Raw genomic sequence first — 24460 nt, 5'->3', positions numbered from 1 at the left:
CAGAAAAGGGGCTTTGCATGACAGCGCTGCTAGCTCAGACACTCTCCGAAGTGATGTGACTGCTACTAGGAAAACCACTTTCTGTGAAAGGCGTGAAAGAGAAATATCCTTCATTGGCTCGAAAGGTGGTTTCTGAAGAGCCATCAGCACCCTGTTCAGATCCCAGGGTTCTAACGGCCGCTTGTAAGGAGGGACTATGTGACAAACCCCCTGCAGGAACGTGCGTACCTGTGGAAGTCTGGCCAGGCGCTTCTGAAAAAAACACAGAGAGCGCTGAGACTTGTCCCTTAAGAGAGCCGAGCGACAACCCTTTTTCCAATCCTGATTGAAGGAAGGAAAGAAAAGTGGGCAAGGCAAATGGCCAGGGAGAAAAACCCTGATCAGAGCACCAAGATAGGAATATCCTCCACGTCCTGTGGTAGATCTTGGCGGACGTTGGTTTCCTAGCCTGTCTCATAGTGGCAATGACCTCTTGAGATAACCCTGAAGACGCTAGGATCCAGGACTCAATGGCCACACAGTCAGGTTGAGGGCCGCAGAATTCAGATGGAAAAACGGCCCTTGAGACAGCAAGTCTGGTCGATCTGGTAGTGGCCACGGTTGACCCACCGTGAGATGCCACAGATCTGGGTACCACGACCTCCTCGGCCAGTCTGGCGCGACGAGGATGGCGCGGCGACAGTCGGACCTGATCTTGCGTAACACTCTGGGCAACAGTGCCAGAGGAGGAAACACATAAGGGAGCTGAAACTGCGACCAATCCTGAACTAAGGCGTCTGCCGCCAGAGCTCTGTGATCTTGAGACCGTGCCATGAATGTTGGGACCTTGTTGTTGTGCCGTGACGCCATTAGGTCGACGTCCGGCATGCCCCAGCGGCAACAGATCTCCTGAAACACGTCCGGGTGAAGGGACCATTCCCCTGCGTCCATGCCCTGGCGACTGAGAAAGTCTGCTTCCCAGTTTTCTACGCCCGGGATGTGAACTGCGGATATGGTGGAGGCCGTGGCTTCCACCCACATAAGAATCCGCCGGACTTCCTGGAAGGCTTGCCGACTGCGTGTTCCCCCTTGGTGGTTGATGTATGCCACCGCTGTGGAGTTGCCCGACTGAATTCGGATTTGCTGGCCTTCCAGCCACGGCTGGAACGCCTTTAGGGCAAGATACACTGCCCTTATCTCCAGAACATTGATCTGAAGGGAGGACTCTGTCGGAGTCCAGGTTCCCTGAGCCCTGTGGTGGAGAAAAACCGCTCCCCACCCTGACAGGCTCGCGTCCGTCGTGACCACAGCCCATGATGGGGGAAGGAAGGATTTCCCCCCCGACAGAGAAGTGGGGAGAAGCCACCACTGAAGGGAAGCCTTGGCTGCCCGTGAAAGGGAGACGTTCCTGTCGAGGGACGTCGACTTCCTGTCCCATTTTCGGAGAATGTCCCATTGAAGAGGACGCAGATGAAACTGCGCAGAAGGAACTGCCTCCATTGCTGCTACCATCTTCCCTAGGAAGTGCATGAGGCGCCTCAGAGGGTGTGACTGGCCTTGAAGGAGAGATCGCACCCCTGTCTGTAGTGAACGCTGTTTGTCCAGCGGAAGCTTCACTATCGCTGGAAGAGTATGAAACTCCATGCCAAGATATGTCAGTGATTGGGCCGGTGTCAGATTTGACTTTGGAAAATTGATGATCCACCCGAAACTCTGGAGAGTCTCCAGAGCAATGTTCAGGCTGTGTTGGCATGCCACTTGAGTGGGTGCCTTGACAAGCAGATCGTCTAAGTAAGGGATCACCGAGTGTCCCTGAGAGTGTAGGACTGCTACCACTGCAGCCATGACCTTGGTGAAGACCCGTGGGGCTGTCGCCAGGCCGAAAGGTAGTGCCACGAACTGAAGATGTTCGTCTCCTATGGCGAAACGCAGGAAGCGCTGATGCTCTGGTGCAATTGGTACGTGGAGATAAGCATCTTTGATGTCGATTGATGCTAGGAAATCTCCTTTGGACATTGAGGCGATGAGGGAGCGGAGCGATTCCATCCGGAACCGCCTGGTTTTTACGTGTTTGTTGAGCAGTTTTAGGTCCAGAACAGGACGGAAGGATCCGTCCTTTTTCGGTACCACAAACAAGTTGGAGTAAAAACCGTGACCCTGTTGCTGAAGAGGCACAGGGATCACCACCCCTTCCGCCTTCAGAGTGCACACCGCCTGAAGAAGAAGAGCATCGGCTCTCTCGGGGGGCGGGGATGTTCTGAAAAAACGAGTCGGAGGACGAGAGCTGAACTCTATCCTGTAACCGTGGGATAGAATGTCTCTCACCCATCGGTCTTTTACCTGTGGCAGCCAGGCGTCGCAAAAGCGGGAAAGCCTGCCACCGACCGAGGATGCGGTGTGAGGAGGCAGAAAGTCATGAGGAGGCCGCCTTGGGAGCGGTTCCTCCGGCGGTCTTTTTAGGACGTTACTTAGACCGCCATGCATCGGAGTTCCTCTGATCCTTTTGAGGCTTTTTGGACGAGGAGAACTGAGACCTTCCCGTGGGCCGAAAGGACCGAAACCTCGATTGTACCTTGCGTGGTTGAGGTCTGTTTGGTTTGGACTGGGGTAAGGAAGAGTCCTTTCCCTTGGATTGTTTAATGATTTCATCCAATCGTTCACCAAACAGGCGATCGCCAGAAAATGGCAAACCGGTTAAGAACTTTTTGGAAGCGGAGTCTGCCTTCCATTCACGTAACCACATGGCCCTGCGGACTGCCACCGAATTGGCGGATGCTACCGCTGTACGGCTCGTAGAGTCCAGGACCGCATTAATGGCGTAGGACGCAAACGCCGACGCCTGAGAGGTTAAGGACACCACTTGCGGAGCAGATGTACGTGTGACTGCATTAATCTGCGCATGACAAGCTGAGATAGCTTGGAGTGCCCATACGGCTGCGAATGCTGGAGCAAAAGACGCGCCGATAGCTTCATAGATGGATTTCAACCAGAGCTCCATCTGTCTGTCAGTGGCATCTTTGAGTGAAGCCCCATCTTCCACTGCAACTATGGATCTAGCCGCCAGTCTGGAGACAGGAGGATCCACCTTAGGACACTGAGTCCAGCCCTTGACAACATCAGGGGGGAAGGGATAACGTGTATCCTTAAGGCGCTTGGAAAAACGCTTATCTGGACAAGCTCGGTGTTTCTGGACTGCCTCTCTGAAGTCAGAGTGATCCAGAAACATACTCAATGGACGCTTGGGAGACCTGAAACGGAATTTCTCCTGCTGAGAAGCTGACTCCTCAATTGTAGGAGCTGGTGGAGAAATATCCAACACCTGATTGATGGTTGCTATAAGGTCATTCACTATGGCGTCACCATCAGGTGTATCCAGGTTAAGCGCGGTCTCAGGATCAGAATCCTGATCTGCTAACTCCGCTTCATCATCCAGAGAGTCTTCCTGCTGAGACCCTGAACAGTGTGATGAAGTCGAGGGAATTTCCCAGCGCCCCCGCTTAGGCGGCCTGGGACTGCGGTCCATGTCAGAGACCTCACCCTGGTACCCATGGGTCATCCCAGGAGCACTCTGCAGCTCCAATTGAGGGGGGCCTGGGGTCAATGATTGAACAGTGCCCGGGGCCTGAGTCACCGGTCTGGACTGTAAGGCTTCTAGTATCCTAGCAGACCATTTATCCATAGTCTCAGACAGTTTGTCAGCAAACACTGCAAACTCCGTCCCTGTCACCTGGACAGTGGTAGCAGGTGGTTCTACCTGGGCCACCCGTAGCAGAGGCTCCGGCTGAGTAAGTGCCACAGGGGCCGAGCATTGCACACAATGAGGGTCCGTGGAACCAGCCGGTAGTATAGCCGCACATGAGGTACAGGTTGCAAAGTAAGCCTGTGCTTTGGCACCCTTTCTATTTGCAGACGACATGCTGTTGTCTCCTCTGAGTACAATCCAGGAGGGTATATAGCCAAAAATCAACAGTACGACAGTACAGTGTAAATGTATAGCATATAAGCATATATATATATGTACACTTCTGCACTCAGTGGGGCCAGCACCTCAGGTGCTGCTTACCGACCGCTCAAAGCGGTTGTGTGATCACCAGAATCCCTGCATGGGCCTCCCAGAGCCTGTTGTCTCTCCTCTCCAGCGTTAGAAGTGCTGACAGGAATGGCTGCCGGCGTTCTGTGGAGAGGAGGGGGCCGTGGGCGTGCCCTAGAAAGTGCGGGAATCTGGTGCCCCACTGTGCTGTATGAGAGGGGAGGAGGATACAAGTATGCTCCAACCCTCAGCACTAACGTCCTGTGCAGCGTCCCGCCCTTCCCCTGACTGGCAGGCCTGGGGGCGGGAATATGCGATACTAGGCCGCAAAAGCCGGGGACTAAAGTAATAAGCGCGGCCGGCATATAAGCGCGGTCGGCGCGGTAGTCCCCGGCGCACAAACACACCCAGCAGTGCTGAAGTGTATATGGCCACCAGCGCTCCATGCGCGGTTCCCACGGGGACACAGAGTACCTCACAGCGCGGCCGGCGCGGCTGTCAGTGGCATTACTCCCCGGCGCACTAACACACCCAGCAGTGCTGCAGTGTGTGTGGCATCAGCGCTCTATGCGCGGTCCCCACAGGGACACAGAGTACCTCACAGTAGCAGGGCCTTGTCCCTGTCGATACTCGGCTCCTGTCAGCAGATTCCCCAGGGGCTGCGGAGGGAGCACGGTCTCATGTGCCTGGAGACCGAATAGGATCCCACTTCACCCAGAGCCCATTAAGGGATGGGGAAGGAAAACAGCATGTGGCTCCTGCCTCTGTACCCGCAATGGGTACCTCAACCTTAACAACACCGCCGACAAGAGTGGGGTGAGAAGGGAGCATGCTGGGGGCCCTGTTATGGGCCCTCTTTTCTTCCATCCGACATAATCAGCAGCTGCTGCTGACTAAGATGTGGAGCTATGCGTGCATGTGTGCCTCCTTCGCACAAAGCATAAAAACTGAGGAGCCCGTGATGCACGGGGGGTGTATAGGCAGAAGGGGAGGGGCTTTACACTTTTAAGTGTAATACTTTGTGTGGCCTCCGGAGGCAGAAGCTATACACCCAATTGTCTGGGTCTCCCAATGGAGCGACAAAGAAAATCTGTTTGGCGGGCTGGAAGAGAATTCTATCCTGTAGCCGTGGGAGATGATATCCCGCACCCACTGATCGGAGACGTGTTGAAACCACACGTCGCCAAAGTGGGAGAGCCTGCCACCGACTAAGGACGTTGCTGGCGCGGACAAATAGTCAAGAGGAGGCTGCCTTGGCGGCAGCACCTCCTGCGGTCTTTTGTGGACGCGCTTTTGGGCGCCAGTTGGATTTCTGGTCCTTGGCGGAGTTAGTGGACGAGGCCGAGGGCTTAGAGGACGACCAGTTGGAGGAACGAAAGGAACGAAACCTCGACTGATTCCTGCCCTGGACAGGTTTCCTGGTTTTGGTTTGTGGCATGAAAGTACTCTTCCCGCCAGTAGCTTCCTTAATAATTTCATCCAGCTGTTCACCGAACAGCCAGGACCCAGCAAAAGGGAGTCCAGCAAGGTACTTCTTTGAAGAAGCATCTGCCTTCCACTCTCGAAGCCACAAGATCCTGCGGATAGCAAGGGAATTAGCCGAAGCCACCGCAGTGCGGTGAGAAGCCTCCAGCATGGCAGACATGGCATAGGATGAAAAAGCTGAAGCTTGGGAAGTTAAGGTAACCATTTCGGGCATAGATTCCCTGGCGAGGGAATGCATCTCCTCTAGAGAAGCAGAGATGGCTTTGAGAGCCCACACTGCTGCAAAAGTCGGGGAGAACGAGGCCCCTGCCGCCTCATATACAGATTTGGCCAGAAGGTCAACCTGGCGGTCAGTGGAATCCTTAAGAGAGGTGCCATCAGCCACCGATACAACGGTCCGGGCTGAGAGTCTAGACACCGGGGGGGGTCTACCTTTGGGGAATGAGCCCACTCCTTGACCACCTGAAAGGGAAAACGGTCATCAGAACTACGCTTTGGGAAGCGTTTGTCAGGACAGGCCCTGGGCTTGGTCACAGCGGCCTGAAAACTGGAGTGGTTAAAGAACACACTCTTTGCCCTCTTAGGCGAGGTAAACTGGTGCTTTTCTGCCAGAGAGGGTTGTTCCTATGATACTGGCGGATTGAGGTCCAGTACAGAATTAATGGACGCAATCAAATCACTAACATCTGAGTCACTTTCGGACAGATCAATGGGGTACATGGAGTTAACCTCCGAGCCCTCCGTAAAGGCATCCTCCTCGTCCTGCGAGTCAGCTTCTGAAACAGAGCCGCGGGACGAGGAAGGAGAGGGAGCCCTGCGTCTCTTCTTAGAAGGACGGGGTCTGGGACCAGATGATGAATCCTCTGTGAGCTCCGGTCCAGAGAGAGCCCTAGCAGCAGAGGCACCCTGTGAAGGGGGCTGATGCATGTTCAGCAAAGTCTTGGACAGAAGTCCCATGGAGTCGGCAAAAGACTGGGAGAGAGACCTAGAAAAGGATTCTACCCAAGCCGGGGTTCAGCCACAGGAGCCGGAGCAGCCTGAGAGACCACTGGGGGTGCGACGCCAGGCTGAGGCACCGTCAGGTTAGAGCAGGCATCACAATGTGGATAGGTGCTCGGTTCAGGCAGTAGGAGCTTACATGCAGTGCATACTGAATACAGCTTTGGGGCCTTGCTCCTCGAGTGAGACATGCTGCTGGAGTGGGGGCTCTGCCAGAATGACCCCCAGAGAGTATATACAGAGGTCCATAACCAGAGGTTGTGGCTTACCAGACCGCTGGAGCGATGTTGTGTGCCCTCCAGATCCCGAAGCCCGGACCCCCAAGCACCTCAGCAAGGACGCTGCAGACCAGCGCTGTGATCGCAGGGAAACCGCTGAGAAAATGGCCGCCGGAGCGAAGAGAGGGGGCGGGACTTACTCTGTTAGCGGGATCTGGAGGGTCATAGAGACCTACAGGGGAGGAGACATGTACTCAGTGAGGAGTGTCCCTCCCCTGTGCAGAACGGCCGCCGGGCGGAGCCACGCTGTCCCTCTGCATGAATGACATGCGAGGGCAGTGAGACCGAAACTAGGCCTCCGGCGAAGCCGGGGCCTAAATTTGAGCGGTGCGGCCGGCGCGCAGGCACCATCGGCGCGGTTCTCAGGCGACAGCCAGAGGACCCGCCGGAAATGTCACAAAACACACTCAGCACACTGCCACCATAATAAAGTACAGGGACCCCCAATATATAAACGTCTCAGGTACTTAGCTTGCTGAGACGCAGGGTTCCAAGTCCCTGGGGATGAGTGCTCCGGTCCAGCAGGATCCTGAAGGGCTGCGGATGGAGACCGGTCTCCTGCCAAGCATGGAGAACCGTGCTGGCTCCCACTTCAAGCCAGAGCCCAGGAGGGATGGTGAAGGAGCACGGCATGTAAGGCTCCAGCCTTGGAATCAACCTTAACAGCACCGCCGACACAGTGGGGTGAGAAGGAACATGCCGGGGGTCCAGATTTGGACCCGCTTTTCTTCAAACTCTTTCCAAAAATCAAAAATCAGATGAGAATGCATGTGTGGATGTATGCCTCCTGAACACAAAGCGATAAACTGGCTAGATCTGGTTCTCCAGGGTGTGTATAAGCTCAGAGGGAGGAGCTACACTTTTAAGTGTAGTACTTTGTGTGTCCTCCGGAGGCAGAAGCTAAACACCCATTGTCTGGGTCTCCCATAGGAACGATAAAGAAAAATGCATTAAATGGGTTGTAAAGTTTAGGTGTAGCTATATTTAAAAAGGAAAAAAAAAAATTTGCTGTCCTTTATCATCGTCTTTCTTAGACCTTAAATGAATATTTAATTTACACTTTTTAAAACTATAATATAGTGGTGCATACATAAGCATGAGATGCCAGTGAATGAGCTGTCAAATAAAAGCAACAAGGTTTGTTCCATAGGCTGGGTTCAGAGGAGTCTGAGAAATAGTCTGACTTTCATCTAGAATACTTGGACAATTTTCATTGTAGTGCCATCTGTGCGCCTGCTTTTATATCAGTGTGGCATCCGTAATTACACAAACATTTTAATCTACTTTAATACAGTTTCTTATGGTTAATAATGGCGATATATCTGAAAAACATCTGATGCTACATCAATGTTCCGTATGGCTGTTTTTTGTTTTTTTTTTGCACACCCCAAGACTAGAATGGGCAAGTCTCATCCAAATATAGGGAAAAGAACAGTACATGCTGCAATTTTTTTTTTCCCACTTACACTCATCTGAACAGCAGTGTTGAATTACAATGACAAATTTGCTGAATGATTTTTACTTGGACCGCACACATCGTTATAACAAGCCCTTGTACTGCCACAATAACCGTTAGGCCTAACACACACGGCATGAAAATCGTGTAAGTGGAATGCGATAAAAACATTGCATTCCACTTGGACCAATATTAGCCTATGTGCCAACATGTATGAGCGATTATTTTCTCAGCCCTAATCGGACCGAGAAAACAATTGCAGCCTGCGGCGACTAATGTGAGTCTTGTTTCTCTTGCACCCATTCAAGTCTATGGGGCGAGAGAAAAAGCGCACTGCACTCGCGTTACACCGCGAATGCAGGGCAAGAATGACAATAGCCGGATACGGAGGAGAGAGGGAGATAAATTCCTCCCTTCCCTCCACGGCGCTGGCCCGCCCCTCTTCAGAGCCGGCCCGCCCCTCTTCAGAGCCGGCCCGCCCCTCTTCAGAGCCGGCCCGCCCCCAGCAGCTGTGGTCCGATCGCATGATCAAACCTCAGTTGCAGTGACACTCGCATGACACTCTGCTCCTGCCAGTGCGAGCAGAGTGTCATGCGAGGATCGCATTAGTCCCCCGTGTGGCCCCGGCCTTAGCTAAATAGCTCATTATGCCGACTCACACCTGCTTGTTTATTTGGAAGGAAAGAAGGGAATTCCTCAGACACCTGGGTAAGTAGATTATGTCTGGTGTCAAGGAAGAAAAGAGCATGTTGAAACCTTACAAGACTTCATATTTATGATAGAGTAAGTTGCAAGATAATTATATAATCCAGTCAGATCAGATTTATGTGTATGGCCAGCTTAGGTTGCAGGCTGTCCTAAAAAAGTACTGTTAGAAGAAAATGTGGACATAAACACATCCCAAATACACCTACCTGTCTCTGCTTTATTTCTTCTTTCTTTAATTCAAGAAATGCAGTGGGGATACCAGCAATGTTTTCTTGGGCACTCAAAAGCAGTGGCCACAACTCGCCCATGAATTCCCGAGCATTTTTGCCATTTAGGAAGCCAGTCAGGTTAATCTGCATCATTTTTGAGTCTGGATTCTGTAGAAAAAAAAAAGAAAGAAAAGAAAAACAAAAAACAAAAACAGGAAGATTTACAGTTGAGTACTGAAAGCATTATTGTGTGGGAGAATGCGACTTTTATACACAACTAGCTTGTACAATTGTAAAATAAGATAGCTCTCTACCTACGTCTTTGACAAAGATTAAATGGTTGGTGTTATCAAATTGCCTTTTAATCCTTTGTGGATGTTGCAGACAAATGCGAACGCTACTTAGAATCTATCCTACATACGGTACTCACTATTAGTGGTATTCACCTATAATTTACTATATCTTTGTGGGCTAGAAGGATTTCATGCATTCCCTGCAATGTATAAAGTCCATACACTATACTGATTGATGATACATGGAGAAAAGGTATAGTCCACAAAGGCTTAAAAGGTTTCTCAAAAATTATTGACAATTTGACACATTATTTGTCAAGTCAAGCAATGGGTCATTGAGACAAGCACAGCACAACAGCATTAAGTACAGATTCCAGCAGTCTTCAGCCTCTTCTCAGAACCTTGGGGAGGTTTTGGGTATCTCCAAGTTCCCCTGGAGAGAAAGGTGTTCGCTTGGCTTGCTTCCGACTGCCTACAGCAACTCAACCACCTTGAGTTTAATGTTATATCATTTATCTAAATTGCAAAAAATGAACAAGCAAAAATGAGTACATAGCCAGAAATATGTAAGGTTATAAAGATCTACTCGTTAAACTCATGCTTGCTAAATAAACAGAAGTTTGTATTAAACTATTCTAGTGTCCAGTCAAAATTAGACCTGAAATCGTTGCACTATGTAACTTCTGTTTACTAGCAGCATTGAACGAGTGCACCACAAAAACGAAACATTAAAACAAACACACAAGGTGCTAGGATTGTAAGTGTCCAAACGACCTCTGGACCAACAGACCAAAGTGAGTCTGTCCCCCCAAAAACGATAATTAAACTGCAGATAGACAAATTGATTTTAGACACCGTTCGCTCTTACCAACTGAGCGCTGTCAAAGATAAAGGACTGACTTTAATATGCAAATAGTAGGGCTTAACAGTGCACCAAGCCATAGGCAACCCTATGGTACACTGACTCAAACATTTGTGCATATTAAATAAATGGCGATTTTTTTTTTTTGATACTCCGTAAAATCTTTCTCGTAGCCTTCATTGGGGTCACGGCAAGGACACCGGAACCATGGGTTGTATGTTGCCACCTAGAGGCTGACACTAAGAAAACATCTTTGAAGAAGAAGAAAAAAAAATAAAAAAACTGACTCCTCCTCCACAGCCTACATCTGGCCAGCTAACAGGCAGCTATTCAGTTGGCGCAAAAGGAATATGGAGGCAAAGCCAGGGCCCCTAAAGAAGGGGGGATGTTATCTTTATTTTCAGATGCTTCAGGGACTGCCTAAAGCTGTACTTAGAGCGGGAAAACAAAGTTCAGTAGTGCAGGAGAACAGCATTTCCTCAGGCTATTGAGCAATTGCCACTTGCAGTACTCTTCAGCTAAGAGCTCCACAAAGATGTGGACTGAATAGCTGGTGTTGGCTAGCGAGGTGTAGGTTGTTGAGGAGCAGTCAGCTTTTATTCTAAGATGTATTCTTAGGGGTACTTTGCACGTTGCAACATCGCTACTGCGATCTCGTCGAAAGTGACGCACATCCGGCGCCAATAACGACATCGCAACGTGTAAAGCCTAGATGCACCGATAAACTATCGCAAAAGCGTCGTAAATCGGTAATGTGTAGTGTCGGTCATTTCCATAATTTCGCTGCAGCGACAGGTACGATGTTGTTACTCGTTCCTGCGGCACCACACATCGCTGTGTATGAAGCCGCAGGTGCGAGGAACATCTCCTTACCTGCGTCCCGCCTGCAATGAGGAAAACAGTAGGCGGGCAGGATGTTTACATCCCGCTCATCTCCGCCCCTCCGCTTCGATTGTCCGCCTGCCGTGTGACTTCACACGACCCGCCCCCTTAGGAAGGAGGGGGGGGGGGGGTCGCCAGTCAGAGTGAGGTCGCAGGGCAGAAAAGTCCGTGTGATGCTGCCGTAGCGATAATGTTCACTACGGCAGCTATCACAAGATATAGAATCTGCGACGGGGGCGGGGACTATCGCGCTCTGCATCGCTACAAATCGGCTAGCGATGTCACAACATGCAAAGTACCTCTTAGAGTCAGCCTCCAGATTGCAGCATATAACCCATGCTTACCGTGTCCCCAATGAAGCATCATTAATGTCTGATCGTCCGGGGTCCAAACCCCCGCTGATCAGCTGTACTCCGTGGTGGCGGCAGCACATGGCCAGAAATACTCAGATCCGGAGCTGCCCCACCTCCTGATAGCGTTCGCGGCGAGTACTGCACATCTGCCTCCTATTGGTTTGAATGGGAGGCAGATGTGCACTACTCGGCCGCTATCAAAAGACGGGGCTGCTCCTGAACTGACCATTTCCAGCTTTATTATTCTTATAGGGGCTATGTCACCTATATAAAATGTTTATGCAGTTTAATTGCCATTTTGGGGGTAACAAACTCCTTTTAACAGTGAACTGTTTAAAGGGAACCTGTAACCAGATTTGGGCCCTATAAGCTGCGTCCACCACCACTGGGCTCTTATATACAGCATGTTAGAATACGGTGTAAGAGCCCAGGCCGCTGTGTAGAGTATAAAAAACACTTTATAATAATTACCTAACAGTCGGTGCAGTGCAAACTGGTCAGATGGGTGTCTCTGTTCTCCGATGCAGACACCTCCTCCTTCGGCCATCGTGGTCCTCCTCCTTCTGAAGCCGGGGTGCATGACACATCCTACGTTACACACCCTTGCCGGCATTGAAGTCCCGCGCAAGCGCACTTTGATCTGGCCTGAGCAGGGCAGATTAAAGTATTGTAGTGCGCCTGCGCAGGACCTGTGTGTATGATGTAGAACGCATCATGCACACAGACTTCAGAAGAAGGATGAAGATGGCTGAAAGAGGAGGCTCCGCACCCGGAGAATGGAGACACCCTTCTGACAAGTCTGCACCGCACTGACCGTTAGGAAAGTATTATAAAGTGTTTTTTATGTTCTACACAGCGGCCTGGGCTCTTATATACAGCATGTTAGAATGTTGTATACAAGAGCCCGGTGGTGGTGGCCGCAGCTTATAGGCCCCAAAACTGGTGACAGGTTCCCTTTAAGACAAAGTAGAGGACTTATAATAACTGACTCAATGCCCACATTTCAAAATATCCCTTAAAAAGGAATCTGCCCTCTTAAGAATGGTATCTGATCTGCAGGCAGGATGTTCTACAGCAGGAGATCAGATCAGATGGTGCGATATGCATGCTCCCGACCAGAATCCGACTAGTGGGCGCAGCCTCACTCAATACAAGAGGATTGAGCAAGACCACACCCACTAGACGATTGCGCCTGCTAGCCAACAGCACCCACTCCATACACTAATATTGTGTGAGGCTGTGCCCACTAGTCGGGTTGTGGATAGGAACATGCATTTTGCACAATTGCAGTCACATGACTGCCCATTCGCGGCTCAGTAACCGGCAAATCCTTGCAGTGCAGTGTGTGCTCTGGGAGGATTCATAAGCTTGCAGTCACAGAGTGATTGCAGACTTATTTTAGACCATCACCACCTTTAACAGTGGGAACTACCAGCTACGTTTAAATTATGTCTGTTCTGTGAGAATTTGGGGGAATTAAGATCACTGGTAGACATTACAATGTGCAGATGAATAGATACATGTAGTCTTTGCTTTATAATCACAGAGAAATAACTGAAGCAATGAATGAAAGGGACCAAGCGCTTGGGATGTCAAAACCACATGATATGACTACATGAATAAATCCAAAATGATCCATGCACCTAAAGATTTTTAGCTGGTGCCAATTTTCTGGTTGCACTTTATTTCGCTGATAAATTTTAAATAAAACTGTCCCTTAAAAAGGTATCTCCGATAATAAAACAGCTTGTAATAAATCAAGGGTACAATGCCTCCTACTCTTCAGCTACCCCCCCAAACTGTTACGGTAATTCTGAATTCACAAGCAAAATCTATCTCCAGAGAGGAGATGAGACTGCTTTTCAGCTTCATTGACATTAGGATACATGCTCCACATAGATTTAAAGAAGGTAGAGAGGGGCGGTAGGTGCTATGCAGAAGAGGAGATCCATCATCCTGCAGACAATCTCTGCAGATCAGCCGCAGCAGTAATATGTAGGGTACTAGACAGCAGTACAGACCGGTGTAGAAGGGACTTCTGTAGTGAGGCAAGATAATACACCTATTAGAAAGCTGCAGCAGCACAGGTGACTCTGTAGCTGCTTTTTCTTCCTGCCCTCTCTATAGAGGTCTATGGGATACCTTACCCTATGCTTATTGGCAATCATATTTTAGAGCCATAAATTTTCAGGACGACAAATCTCCTAATTAAGTATTTACAAAGTTTTATATTTTCCATGCGCAACTTAAATGTCACTGATATTATATTTGTACCATTTTAATGTGGAATGTATTTATTGATCGGAGGTACGTTTTGAAGTCTACAGTCACGGGTCAACCTTTTGGATATGCGTTTCGATTAGCAGTATGCCACAAAACATTTTTCTCTCTCCAGACTTTCTCAAAAGTAAGTTGAAATGTTGTAAGGTTACGATATGCCAGCAAAAGGGAATGTATTTTTAATATAGATTGTCCCCCCCCCCCTCTCTCAGTCCTGTCTAGAAATCATACATACGTTTACGGTCTTTTTTTTTTTTTTTTGCTCATCCACTGTAACACAACTCACCTCCAAAACATACACTGCATCATCAAGAGTTGGGTCAGAGCGACAATGGACACTCACTCTGCTGTGCCCTAAATAGTTGATGGTGCTATACTTCACACGCAAGGAATAACTTCCAATTTGGTTCAGGCCTTTTAAATCATAAATCACATCATCATTAGAAAACTGCCATCTAACCCATTTTACACAGCAAAACAATAACTTCTTCCTGACTCACAGGCTGAAGACCATGTACCACCAGTTAATTATATTGCACCACAATGGTTTTAAACAATTTGAATGTTCACACAATGTACATGCTACATAAAAAAAGGTCTTTTCATGTCACACTGATATTTTAACATCAAGGTCTGAAACCTTCAAGGAGGGATACCTTCACTTCCAGCTGGTTGAAAATAAAGTCTATAACCACATCATCCTCGAAGCCTAAGATTTCTGTTACGCGCTTTGTAATCCAAGGTTTTATGACTTCCAGATTTACTTTGCCCATATCCACCTGTAAATAGAAGATACCCATGAATACATTTTGCCCTTGCACAAAGGCAGCATCATTTCCTACTAGGAGCCAGAATCTAATCTGAAAATAGAAACATTTTTCTAATCTGTGCTTTAAAGCACCAGTCATGCTTTAAATCTTAGTTGCCCAGCACCCTGTATTATACTCACCATCCAGCGGCTTCACCTATCGCTACTGCTCTATTTCGGTCTCCTATGATTTGTGACATGTCAGATGCTCCAGTGTTTCATGGAGCACACCGGAGGTCACAACTCAATGCATCTCTAGAAGATCGTTGTTCTGGCTCTCACAGATAGAAGTAGAACCTTGGTTTAAGAATAACTTGGTTTGAGAGCGTTTTGCAAGACAAGCAAAGTTTTTTAAAAATGTGTAACTTGGTTTAAGAGCAATGCTTTGCAATAAGAGCAAATATTCACTGTGCACATTTCTGGTCTGACCCGCTCTGGAGGTAACTTTCTGCATATGTACTGAAACAGTATACCATTGTACAGTATATACTATATAGCATGTCTATCAATTGGCATTTGTGGATACAGTATTGTACTTTATGCTAACCAGTGCAGCACATTGCTTGTACTGTAATCTGCCTGTGCAGTATTCTTACCCCATATATGGCTTAGTTCTGCTCTTATTTTGGGGAGAATAGATTTTGGGGAGTATTTTGTGTATTGTACTAGAATAAAGTTATATTTGTCATATTTATACATCATTTTTTCTCTATATTGTACCTCTCGCACACCAACAATTCTATTATAAGCCAACATGCAGGTTAATTTGTTTTATGTTTTTTACTGTACAGTATTTTGTATTAGTGTACTGTAATCATTTTATATGAATACAGTACATTTTGTATTACTGTAATAGGTTTGTATAAATACAGTAAATATTTTTGAGTTGTGGAACGAACTGTCTGCTTTTCAATTATTTTCTATGGGAAAATTCGCTTTGATATAAGAGTAACTTGGTTTAAGAGCGCACTCCGGAACCAATTATGCTTGTAATCCAAGGTTCCACTGTATATATATTTGTGTGAAAGTAGCCTTAACGACCCATGTTGTGTTAAGTACGTCAGGTCGTCTCCCTACCAATGATGCAGACACCGAGCCTGCATCTTTCATCACACATGATGGCTGATTTATGTGCCTCTAACAGCCATGGGTGGATAGGAGATCCGCCTGTGGATGTTAACCAGTTAAATCCCACAAAGAAGGGAATTTTGTTACTTACCGTAAATTCCTTTTCTTCTAGCTCTTATTGGGAGACCCAGACGATTGGGTGTATAGCACTGCCTCCGGAGGCCACACAAAGCAATTACACTAAAAAGTGTAAGGCCCCTCCCCTTCTGGCTATACACCCCCAGTGGGATCACTGGCTCACCAGTTTTAGTGCAAAAGCAAGAAGGAGGAAAGCCAATAACTGGTTTAAACAAATTCTCTCCGAGTAACATCGGAGAACTGAAAACCGTTCAACATGAACAACATGTGTACCCGCAAACAAACCAAAAATCCCGAAGGACAACAGGGCGGGTGCTGGGTCTCCCAATAAGAGCTAGAAGAAAAGGAATTTACGGTAAGTAACAAAATTCCCTTCTTCTTCAGCGCTCTATTGGGAGACCCAGACGATTGGGACGTCCAAAAGCTGTCCCTGGGTGGGTAAAGAAATACCTCATGTTAGAGCTGCAAGACAGCCCTCCCCTACGGGGAGGCAACTGCCGCCTGCAGGACTCTTCTACCTAGGCTGGCGTCCGCCGAAGCATAGGTATGCACCTGATAATGTTTGGTGAAAGTGTGCAGACTCGACCAGGTAGCTGCCTGGCACACCTGTTGAGCCGTAGCCTGGTGTCGTAATGCCCAGGATGCACCCACGGCTCTGGTAGAATGGGCCTTCAGCCCTGATGGAACCGGAAGCCCAGCAGAACGGTAGGCTTCAAGAATTGGTTCTTTGATCCATCGAGCCAGGGTGGCCTTAGAAGCCTGCGACCCTTTGCGCTGACCAGCGACAAGGACAAAGAGTGCATCCGAACGGCGCAAGGGCGCCGTGCGGGAAATGTAGATTCTGAGTGCTCTCACCAGATCTAACAAATGTAAATCTTTCTCATACCGATGAACTGCATGAGGACAAAACGAAGGCAAAGAGATATCCTGATTAAGATGAAAAGAGGATACCACCTTCGGGAGAAACTCCTGAATGGGGCGCAGCACAACCTTGTCCTGGTGGAAGACCAGGAAGGGAGCCTTGGATGATAGTGCTGCCAGCTCAGACACTCTCCGAAGAGATGTGATCGCTACCAGAAAAGCCACTTTCTGTGATAGTCTAGAAAGTGAAACCTCCCTCAGAGGCTCGAAGGGCGGCTTCTGGAGGGCAACTAGTACCCTGTTCAGATCCCATGGATCTAACGGCCGCTTGTACGGGGGTACAATATGACAAACCCCCTGCAGGAACGTGCGCACCTTAGGAAGGCGTGCCAAACGCCTCTGAAAAAAGACGGATAGCGCCGAGACCTGACCGACAAAACTTTTTCTAACCCAGATTGCAGGAAAGAAAGAAAGGTAGGCAATGCAAATGGCCAGGGAGACACTCCCTGAGCAGAGGACCAGGATAAGAATATCCTCCACGTTCTGTGGTAGATCTTAGCGGACGTGGGCTTCCTAGCCTGTCTCATGGTGGCAACGACCCCTTGGGACAATCCTGAAGACGCTAGGATCCAGGACTCAATGGCCACACAGTCAGGTTCAGGGCCGCAGAATTCCGATGGAAAAAACGGCCCTTGGGACAGTAAGTCTGGTCGGTCTGGTAGTGCCCACGGTTGGCCGACCGTGAGCTGCCACAGATCCGGATACCACGCCCTCCTCGGCCAGTCTGGGGCGACAAGTATGACGCGGCTGCAATCGGATCTGATCTTGCGTAGCACTCTGGGCAAGAGTGCCAGAGGTGGAAACACATAAGGGAGCCGGAACTGCGACCAATCTTGCACTAGGGCGTCTGCCGCCAGCGCTCTTTGATCGCGAGACCGTGCCATGAAGGTTGGGACCTTGTTGTTGTGCCGTGACGCCATTAGGTCGACGTCCGGCACCCCCCAGCGGCGACAGATTTCCTGAAACACGTCTGGGTGAAGGGACCATTCCCCTGCGTCCATGCCCTGGCGACTGAGGAAGTCTGCTTCCCAGTTTTCTACGCCGGGGGATGTGAACTGCGGATATGGTGGAGGCTGTGGCTTCCACCCACATCAGAATCCGCCGGACTTCCTGGAAGGCTTGCCGACTGCGTGTCCCCCCCTTGGTGGTTGATGTATGCCACCGCTGTGGAGTTGTCCGACTGAATTCGGATCTGCTTTCCCTCCAGCCACTGCTGGAAGGCTAGTAGGGCAAGATACACTGCTCTGATTTCCAGAACATTGATCTGAAGGGTGGACTCCTGCCGAGTCCACGTACCCTGAGCCCTGTGGTGGAGAAAAACTGCTCCCCACCCTGACAGACTCGCGTCTGTCGTGACCACCGCCCAAGACGGTGGTAGGAAGGATCTTCCCCTGTGATAATGAGGTGGGGAAGAAGCCACCACTGCAGAGAGTCCTTGGCCGTCTGGGAAAGGGAGACTTTCCTGTCTAGGGATGTTGACTTCCCGTCCCATTGGCGGAGAATGTCCCATTGAAGTGGACGCAGATGAAACTGCGCAAACGGAACCGCCTCTATTGCCGCCACCATCTTCCCGAGGAAGTGCATGAGGCGTCTTAAGGAGTGCGACTGACTTTGAAGGAGAGCCTGCACCCCAGTCTGTAGAGACCGCTGCTTGTCCAGCGGAAGCTTCACTATCGCTGAGAGAGTATGAAACTCCATGCCAAGATACGTTAGTGATTGGGTCGGTGACAGATTTGACTTTGGGAAGTTGATGATCCACCCGAACGCCTGGAGAGTCTCCAGTGCAACATTCAGGCTGAGTTGGCCATGCCTCTTGAGAGGGTGCCTTGACCAGTAGATCGTCCAAGTAAGGGATCACAGAGTGTCCGTGAGAGTGCAAGACTGCTACCAGTGCCGCCATGATCTTGGTGAACACCCGAGGGGCTGTCGCCCCGACCAAATGGTAGAGCTACGAACTGAAGATGGTCGTCTCCTATCACGAAGCGTAGAAAGCGTTGGTGCTCTGTAGCAATCGGTACGTGGAGATAAGCATCTTTGATGTCTATTGATGCTATGAAATCTCCTTGAGACATTGAGGCAATGACTGAGCGGAGGGATTCCATCCGGAACCGCCTGGCGTTCACATGCTTGTTGAGCAGTTTTAGGTCCAGAACAGGACGGAAGGAGCCGTCCTTTTTTGGAACCACAAAGAGATTGGAGTAAAATCCTCGCCCCCGTTCCTGAGGGGGGACAGGGATCACGACTCCTTCTGCTCTTAGAGAGTCCACCGCCTGCAGCAGGGCATCTGCTCGGTTGGGGAGTGTGGGGAGGTTCTGAAGAACCGAAGTGGAGGTCGAGAACTGAACTCGATTCTGTACCCGCGAGACAAAATGTCTGTTACCCACCGGTCTTTGACCTGTGACAGCCAAATGTCGCAAAAGCGGGAGAGCCTGCCACCGACCGAGGATGCGGAGGGAGGAGGCCGAAAGTCATGAGGTAGCCGCTTTGGAAGCGGTTCCTCCATTTGCTTTCCTGGGGCGTGAGTGAGCCCGCCAGGAATCTGAGCTCCCTTGTTCTTTCTGAGTCCTTTTGGACGAGGAGAATTGGGCCTTGCCCGAGCCTCGAAAGGACCGAAACCTCGACTGCCACTTTTTCTGTTGAGGTTTACTTGCTCTGGGCTGTGGTAAGGAAGAGTCCTTACCCTTGGACTGTTTTATGATTTCAGCCAATGGCTCACCAAACAGTCTGTCTCTGGATAATGTCAAGCTGGTTAAGCATTTTTTGGAACCAGCATCTGCTTTCCAGTCCTTTAACCACAAGGCTCTGCGCAAAACCACAGAATTGGCGGACGCCATAGCGGTACGGCTCGTAGATTCTAGGACAGCATTGATAGCATAGGTCGCAAACGCAGACATTTGCGAAGTTAGGGACGCCACCTGCGGCACTGCTGGATGTATGATAGCATCCACCTGTGCTAAACCAGCTGAAATAGCTTGGAGTGCCCACACGGCCGCGAATGCTGGAGCAAACGACGCGCCGATAGCTTCATAGACAGATTTCAACCAAAGGTCCATCTGTCTGTCGTTGGCATCTTTAAGTGAAGCGCCATCCTCTACTGCGACTATGGATCTAGCCGCAAGCTTGGAAATTGGGGGATCCACCTTTGGACACTGGGTCCAGCGTTTGGTCACCTCAGCAGGAAAAGGGTAACGGGTATCCTTAGAACGTTTAGAGAAACGCTTATCTGGATGAGCGTCGTGTTTCTGGATCGATTCTCTGAAGTCAGAGTGGTCCAAAAAAGCACTTAATTTACGCTTGGGATACAGGAAATGGAACTTCTCCTGCTGTGCCGCTGCCTCCTCTTCAGAAGGGGCTGGGGGAGAAATATCCAACAGTCTATTAATTGCCGATATAAGGTCATTAACCATGGCGTCACCATCAGGGGCATCCAGATTGAAAGGAGCCTCAGGATTAGAATCCTGATCACCGTCCTCAGTCTCATCACAGAGAGACTCTTCTCGCTGAGACCCTGAGCAGTGTGAGGACGTGGAGGGTCTTTCCCAGCGAGCTCGCTTAGGCTGCCTGGGACTGTCATCTGAGTCAGAGACTTCAGCCTGTGATGCTTGAGACCCCCTTGAAGTACGGATTAGTTCCAACTGAGGGGGACCGGAGAGCATAGACACAGCAGTGTCCATGGTCTGAGTAACTGGCCTGGACTGCAAGGTCTCCAGGATTTTTAACATAGTCACAGACATTTTGTCAGCAAAAACTGCAAAGTCTGTCCCCGTCACCGGGGCAGGGTTCACAGGCGTCTCTGCCTGGGCTACCACCACATTAGGCTCTGGCTGACGGAGTGCCACTGGGACTGAACATTGCATACAATGTGAGTCTTTGGAGCCTGCCGGTAGATCAGCCCCACATGCAGTACAAACAGTGTACACAGCCTGTGCCTTGGCACCCTTGCGTTTTGCGGATGACATGTTGCTGCCTCCTCAGAGCAGTACAGGGTGTCCAGCCAAGAAGCGACCTTACAGTGCAACTATATATATATATGGTACTAAGAAAAAAGTACACTAATATAACACTGAGGCACAAGTGGGGCCAGCACTAAAGTGCAGCTTACCGCCCGCTTAGGAGCGGGTGTGTGGTCGCCGAAATCCCTTTAGTCTGGGTCTCCCAGAGCCTGCTGCCTTTCCCCAGCCAGACCGCATGTGTAATGGCTGCCGGCGTCCTTGTGGAGAGGGGGGGCGGGCCCTGGGCGTATACAGACGAAGAGCGGGAAGCCTGCTTCCCACTGTGCCTAGTGAGAGGGCTGGAGCATGTAAATAAAGCTCCAGCCCTCGGCGCTGCCAATTGAGCAGCGTCTCTCCCCTACCCTGATTGACATGGTGGGGGCGGGAACGAAGCGGCGCTAGGCCGCAGAAGCCGGGGGCTAAAGTTAGAAACGCCGCCGCCGTAAAAGCGCGGTCGGCGCAAAGTCCCCGGCGCACCACAAGTCGCAGCTGCGCCGCCGCTCCAGTAGCGGTCGGCGCAGTAGTTCCCAACATGTAACGTCACTCAGCAAAGCTGCAGTGACCTAACCCCAGCGCACAGCGCTACTGTCCCCGGCGCACTATAACGCTCAGCAAGCCTTGAGAGTGTCCGTGCCTGCCGGGGACACAGAGTACCTGAAAGTTGCAGGGCCTTGTCCCTGAACGGCACTCCCGCTCCAAATCCAGCAGGTTCTCTGGGTCTGTGGATGGAGCCCAGCCTCAGGGCTTGGAGGCCGGTAAGATCCCACTTCCACAGAGCCCTAAGGGGATGTGGAAGGAAAACAGCATGTGGGCTCCAGCCTCTGTACCAGCAATAGGTACCTCAACCTTACAAGCACCACCGCGGGTGAGAAGGGAGCATGCTGGGGGCCCCATATGGGCCCTCTTTTCTTCCATCCGATATAGCCAGCAGCTACTGCTGACTACAAACAGTGGAGCTATGCGTGGATGTCTGACCTCCTTCGCACAAAGCAGAAAACTGGTGAGCCAGTGATCCCACTGGGGGTGTATAGCCAGAAGGGGAGGGGCCTTACACTTTTTAGTGTAATTGCTTTGTGTGGCCTCCGGAGGCAGTGCTATACACCCAATCGTCTGGGTCTCCCAATAGAGCGCTGAAGAAAAAACAATCGCCCAGTCCTTAACCCCTTAACGGCCGCGGGCAGTAATATTACGTGCAAGCCGTCAGTGTTACTGCCCGCGTTCTGCTGCCGGCAGCTTGCAGCAATCGGCACACATCTCAGCTGATTTTTACAGCTGAGATGTGTGCCTGCCAGGCATGAGCAGAATCGTTATCTGCATGTGCCGTTTAACCCCTTAAATGGCGCTGTCAATATGTGACAGTGCCATTATAACGGTGTTCCAAACGTTATTCCTATTTGTTAGTATTTTTTCGTTTGTGAACCCTCCCCAACCACACCTATTGCCAATCCATAACATACGCATAAATAGCCTGGGTCTCAGCTTCCCATACACGGTAAGTTTTTTTAACTGCATGAGAGGACACACACAAGCTAGGGACCCCAACGTAGAGAAATACTTTGGCGTAGTGTTGGGGCTCTATTGCATTGATCAATTCAGTAGCTAAATTTCTCTTGATTCATATGTTCATGGCAGTAATGCAGATTCCATTTTCACATTTTCACTCTTGCATATAGCTATTGGATTTTTCAAGTCAGTATTCACACAGCAGTTTCTGCTATTTCATGTATTCCCCTTACATAGTCACTGGTGTGCATACCTTATCTCCCCATAGTGATGTTTTTTTTAGGTTTTTGCACCCAGTTCGGACTTAGAATGGTGTTCCAAACGTTATTCCTATTTGTTAGTGCCATTATAATGGCATCGGCGGTAAATGTTTACTCACCGGCTGATACCGGAAGTCACGTGATGTGATCAAGTGACTTCCGGTGGTTGTCATGGTAGCACAGGGTCATGTGAGGACTCCTGTAGCTCACATGACTCACTTTCAGTTTCTCCCGGCCCAGAGCTGGGTGAGACATGAAATCAGCATATCTGCTATTCACAGCTCTGTAGCAGATATGGCAGAGCGATCAGCTCCATATAGCCCCCTAGGGGGAAGTAGTAACATAAAAATAAAAAAAAAGTAAAAAAAAAAAAAAAAAAAGTTTTAAAACAAAAAACCCCCAAAAACCTAAAAAGTACAAATCCCCCCCCTTTCGCCCCATTGAAAATTAAAGGGTTGAAAAAATAAAAAATATACCCACATTTGGTATCGCCGCGTTCAGAAATGCCCGATCAAAATGAAGGGAATTTTGTTTACTTACCGTAAATTCCTTTTCTTCTAGCTCCAATTGGGAGACCCAGACAATTGGGTGTATAGCTTATGCCTCCGGAGGCCACACAAAGTATTACACTAAAAGAGTAAAGCCCCTCCCCTTCAGCCTATACACCCCCCGTACTGCTACGGGCTCATCAGTTTTGGTGCAAAAGCCTGAAGGAGGAAAAAATTATAAACTGGTTTAAAGTAAATTCAATCCGAAGGAATATCGGAGAACTGAAACCATTTAACATGAACAACATGTGTTATACAAAAACAGGGGCGGGTGCTGGGTCTCCCAATTGGAGCTAGAAGAAAAGGAATTTACGGTAAGTAAACAAAATTCCCTTCTTCTTTGTCGCTCCTTATTGGGAGACCCAGACAATTGGGACGTCCAAAAGCAGTCCCTGGGTGGGTAAATAATACCTCATAATAGAGCCGAAACGGCTCCGTCCTACAGGTGGGCAACTGCCGCCTGAAGGACTCGCCTACCTAGGCTGGCATCTGCCGAAGCATAGGTATGCACCTGATAGTACTTCGTGAAAGTGTGCAGGCTCGACCAGGTAGCTGCCTGACACACCTGCTGAGCCGTAGCCTGGTGTCGCAAGGCCCAGGACGTTCCCACGGCCCTGGTAGAATGGGCCTTCAGTCCTGAGGGAACCGGAAGCCCCGAGGAACGGTAAGCTTCGAGAATTGGTTCCTTGATCCACCGAGCCAGGGTTGACTTGGAAGCTTGTGTCCCTTTACGCTGACCAGCGACAAGGACAAAGAGTGCATCCGAGCGGCGCAGGGGCGCCGTTCGAGAAATGTAGATCTTGGCGGACGTAGGTTTCCTAGCCTGTCTCATAGTGGCAATGACCTCTTGAGATAATCCTGAAGACGCTAGGATCCAGGACTCAATGGCCACACAGTCAGGTTGAGGGCCGCAGAATTCAGATGGAAAAACGGCCCTTGAGACAGCAAATCTGGTCGGTCTGGCAGTGCCCACGGTTGGCCGACCGTGAGATGCCACAGATCCGGGTACCACAACCTCCTCGGCCAGTCTGGAGCGACGAGGATGACGCGGCGGCAGTCGGCCCTGATCTTGCGTAACACTCTGGGCAACAGTGCCAGAGGAGGAAACACATAAGGAAGCCGAAACTGCGACCAATCCTGAACGAAGGCGTCTGCCGCCAGAGCTCTGTGATTTTGAGATCGAGCCATGAATGTTGGGACCTTGTTGTTGTGCTGTGACGCCATTAGGTCGACGTCCGGCATCCCCCAGCGGCAACAGATCTCCTGAAACACGTCCGGGTGAAGGGACCTTTCCCCTGCGTCCATGCCCTGGCGACTGAGAAAGTCTGCTTCCCAGTTTTCTACGCCCGGGATGTGAACTGCGGATATGGTGGATGCTGTGGCTTCCACCCACAGCAGAATCCGCCGG

The 24460-nt window shown here is 49.9% G+C and overlaps 1 protein-coding gene across 4 annotated transcripts in view; it reads right to left on the bottom strand.

Annotated features, from left to right (window-relative positions):
• The window catches only part of SRRM1 (serine and arginine repetitive matrix 1), a 165785-nt gene that overhangs the window by 97807 nt on the left and 43518 nt on the right, over positions 1-24460 (bottom strand). For 3 of the 4 annotated variants that reach the window (XM_075336082.1, XM_075336083.1, XM_075336084.1), the window contains exons 3-4: positions 14471-14593; positions 9142-9312 (exon numbers count right to left, since the gene is read on the bottom strand). In XM_075336082.1, the coding sequence (XP_075192197.1) occupies positions 9142-9312; positions 14471-14593 (294 nt within the window). Of the gene's footprint in view, positions 1-9141; positions 9313-14100; positions 14406-14470; positions 14594-24460 lie in introns of those variants that run through there. The other variant, XM_075336085.1, reaches the window with a different exon arrangement.

Source organism: Anomaloglossus baeobatrachus, chromosome 2 (assembly GCF_048569485.1).
Source record: "Anomaloglossus baeobatrachus isolate aAnoBae1 chromosome 2, aAnoBae1.hap1, whole genome shotgun sequence".
NCBI lineage: Eukaryota > Metazoa > Chordata > Amphibia > Anura > Aromobatidae > Anomaloglossus > Anomaloglossus baeobatrachus.
This window is presented reverse-complemented; position numbering and strand designations above follow the sequence as displayed.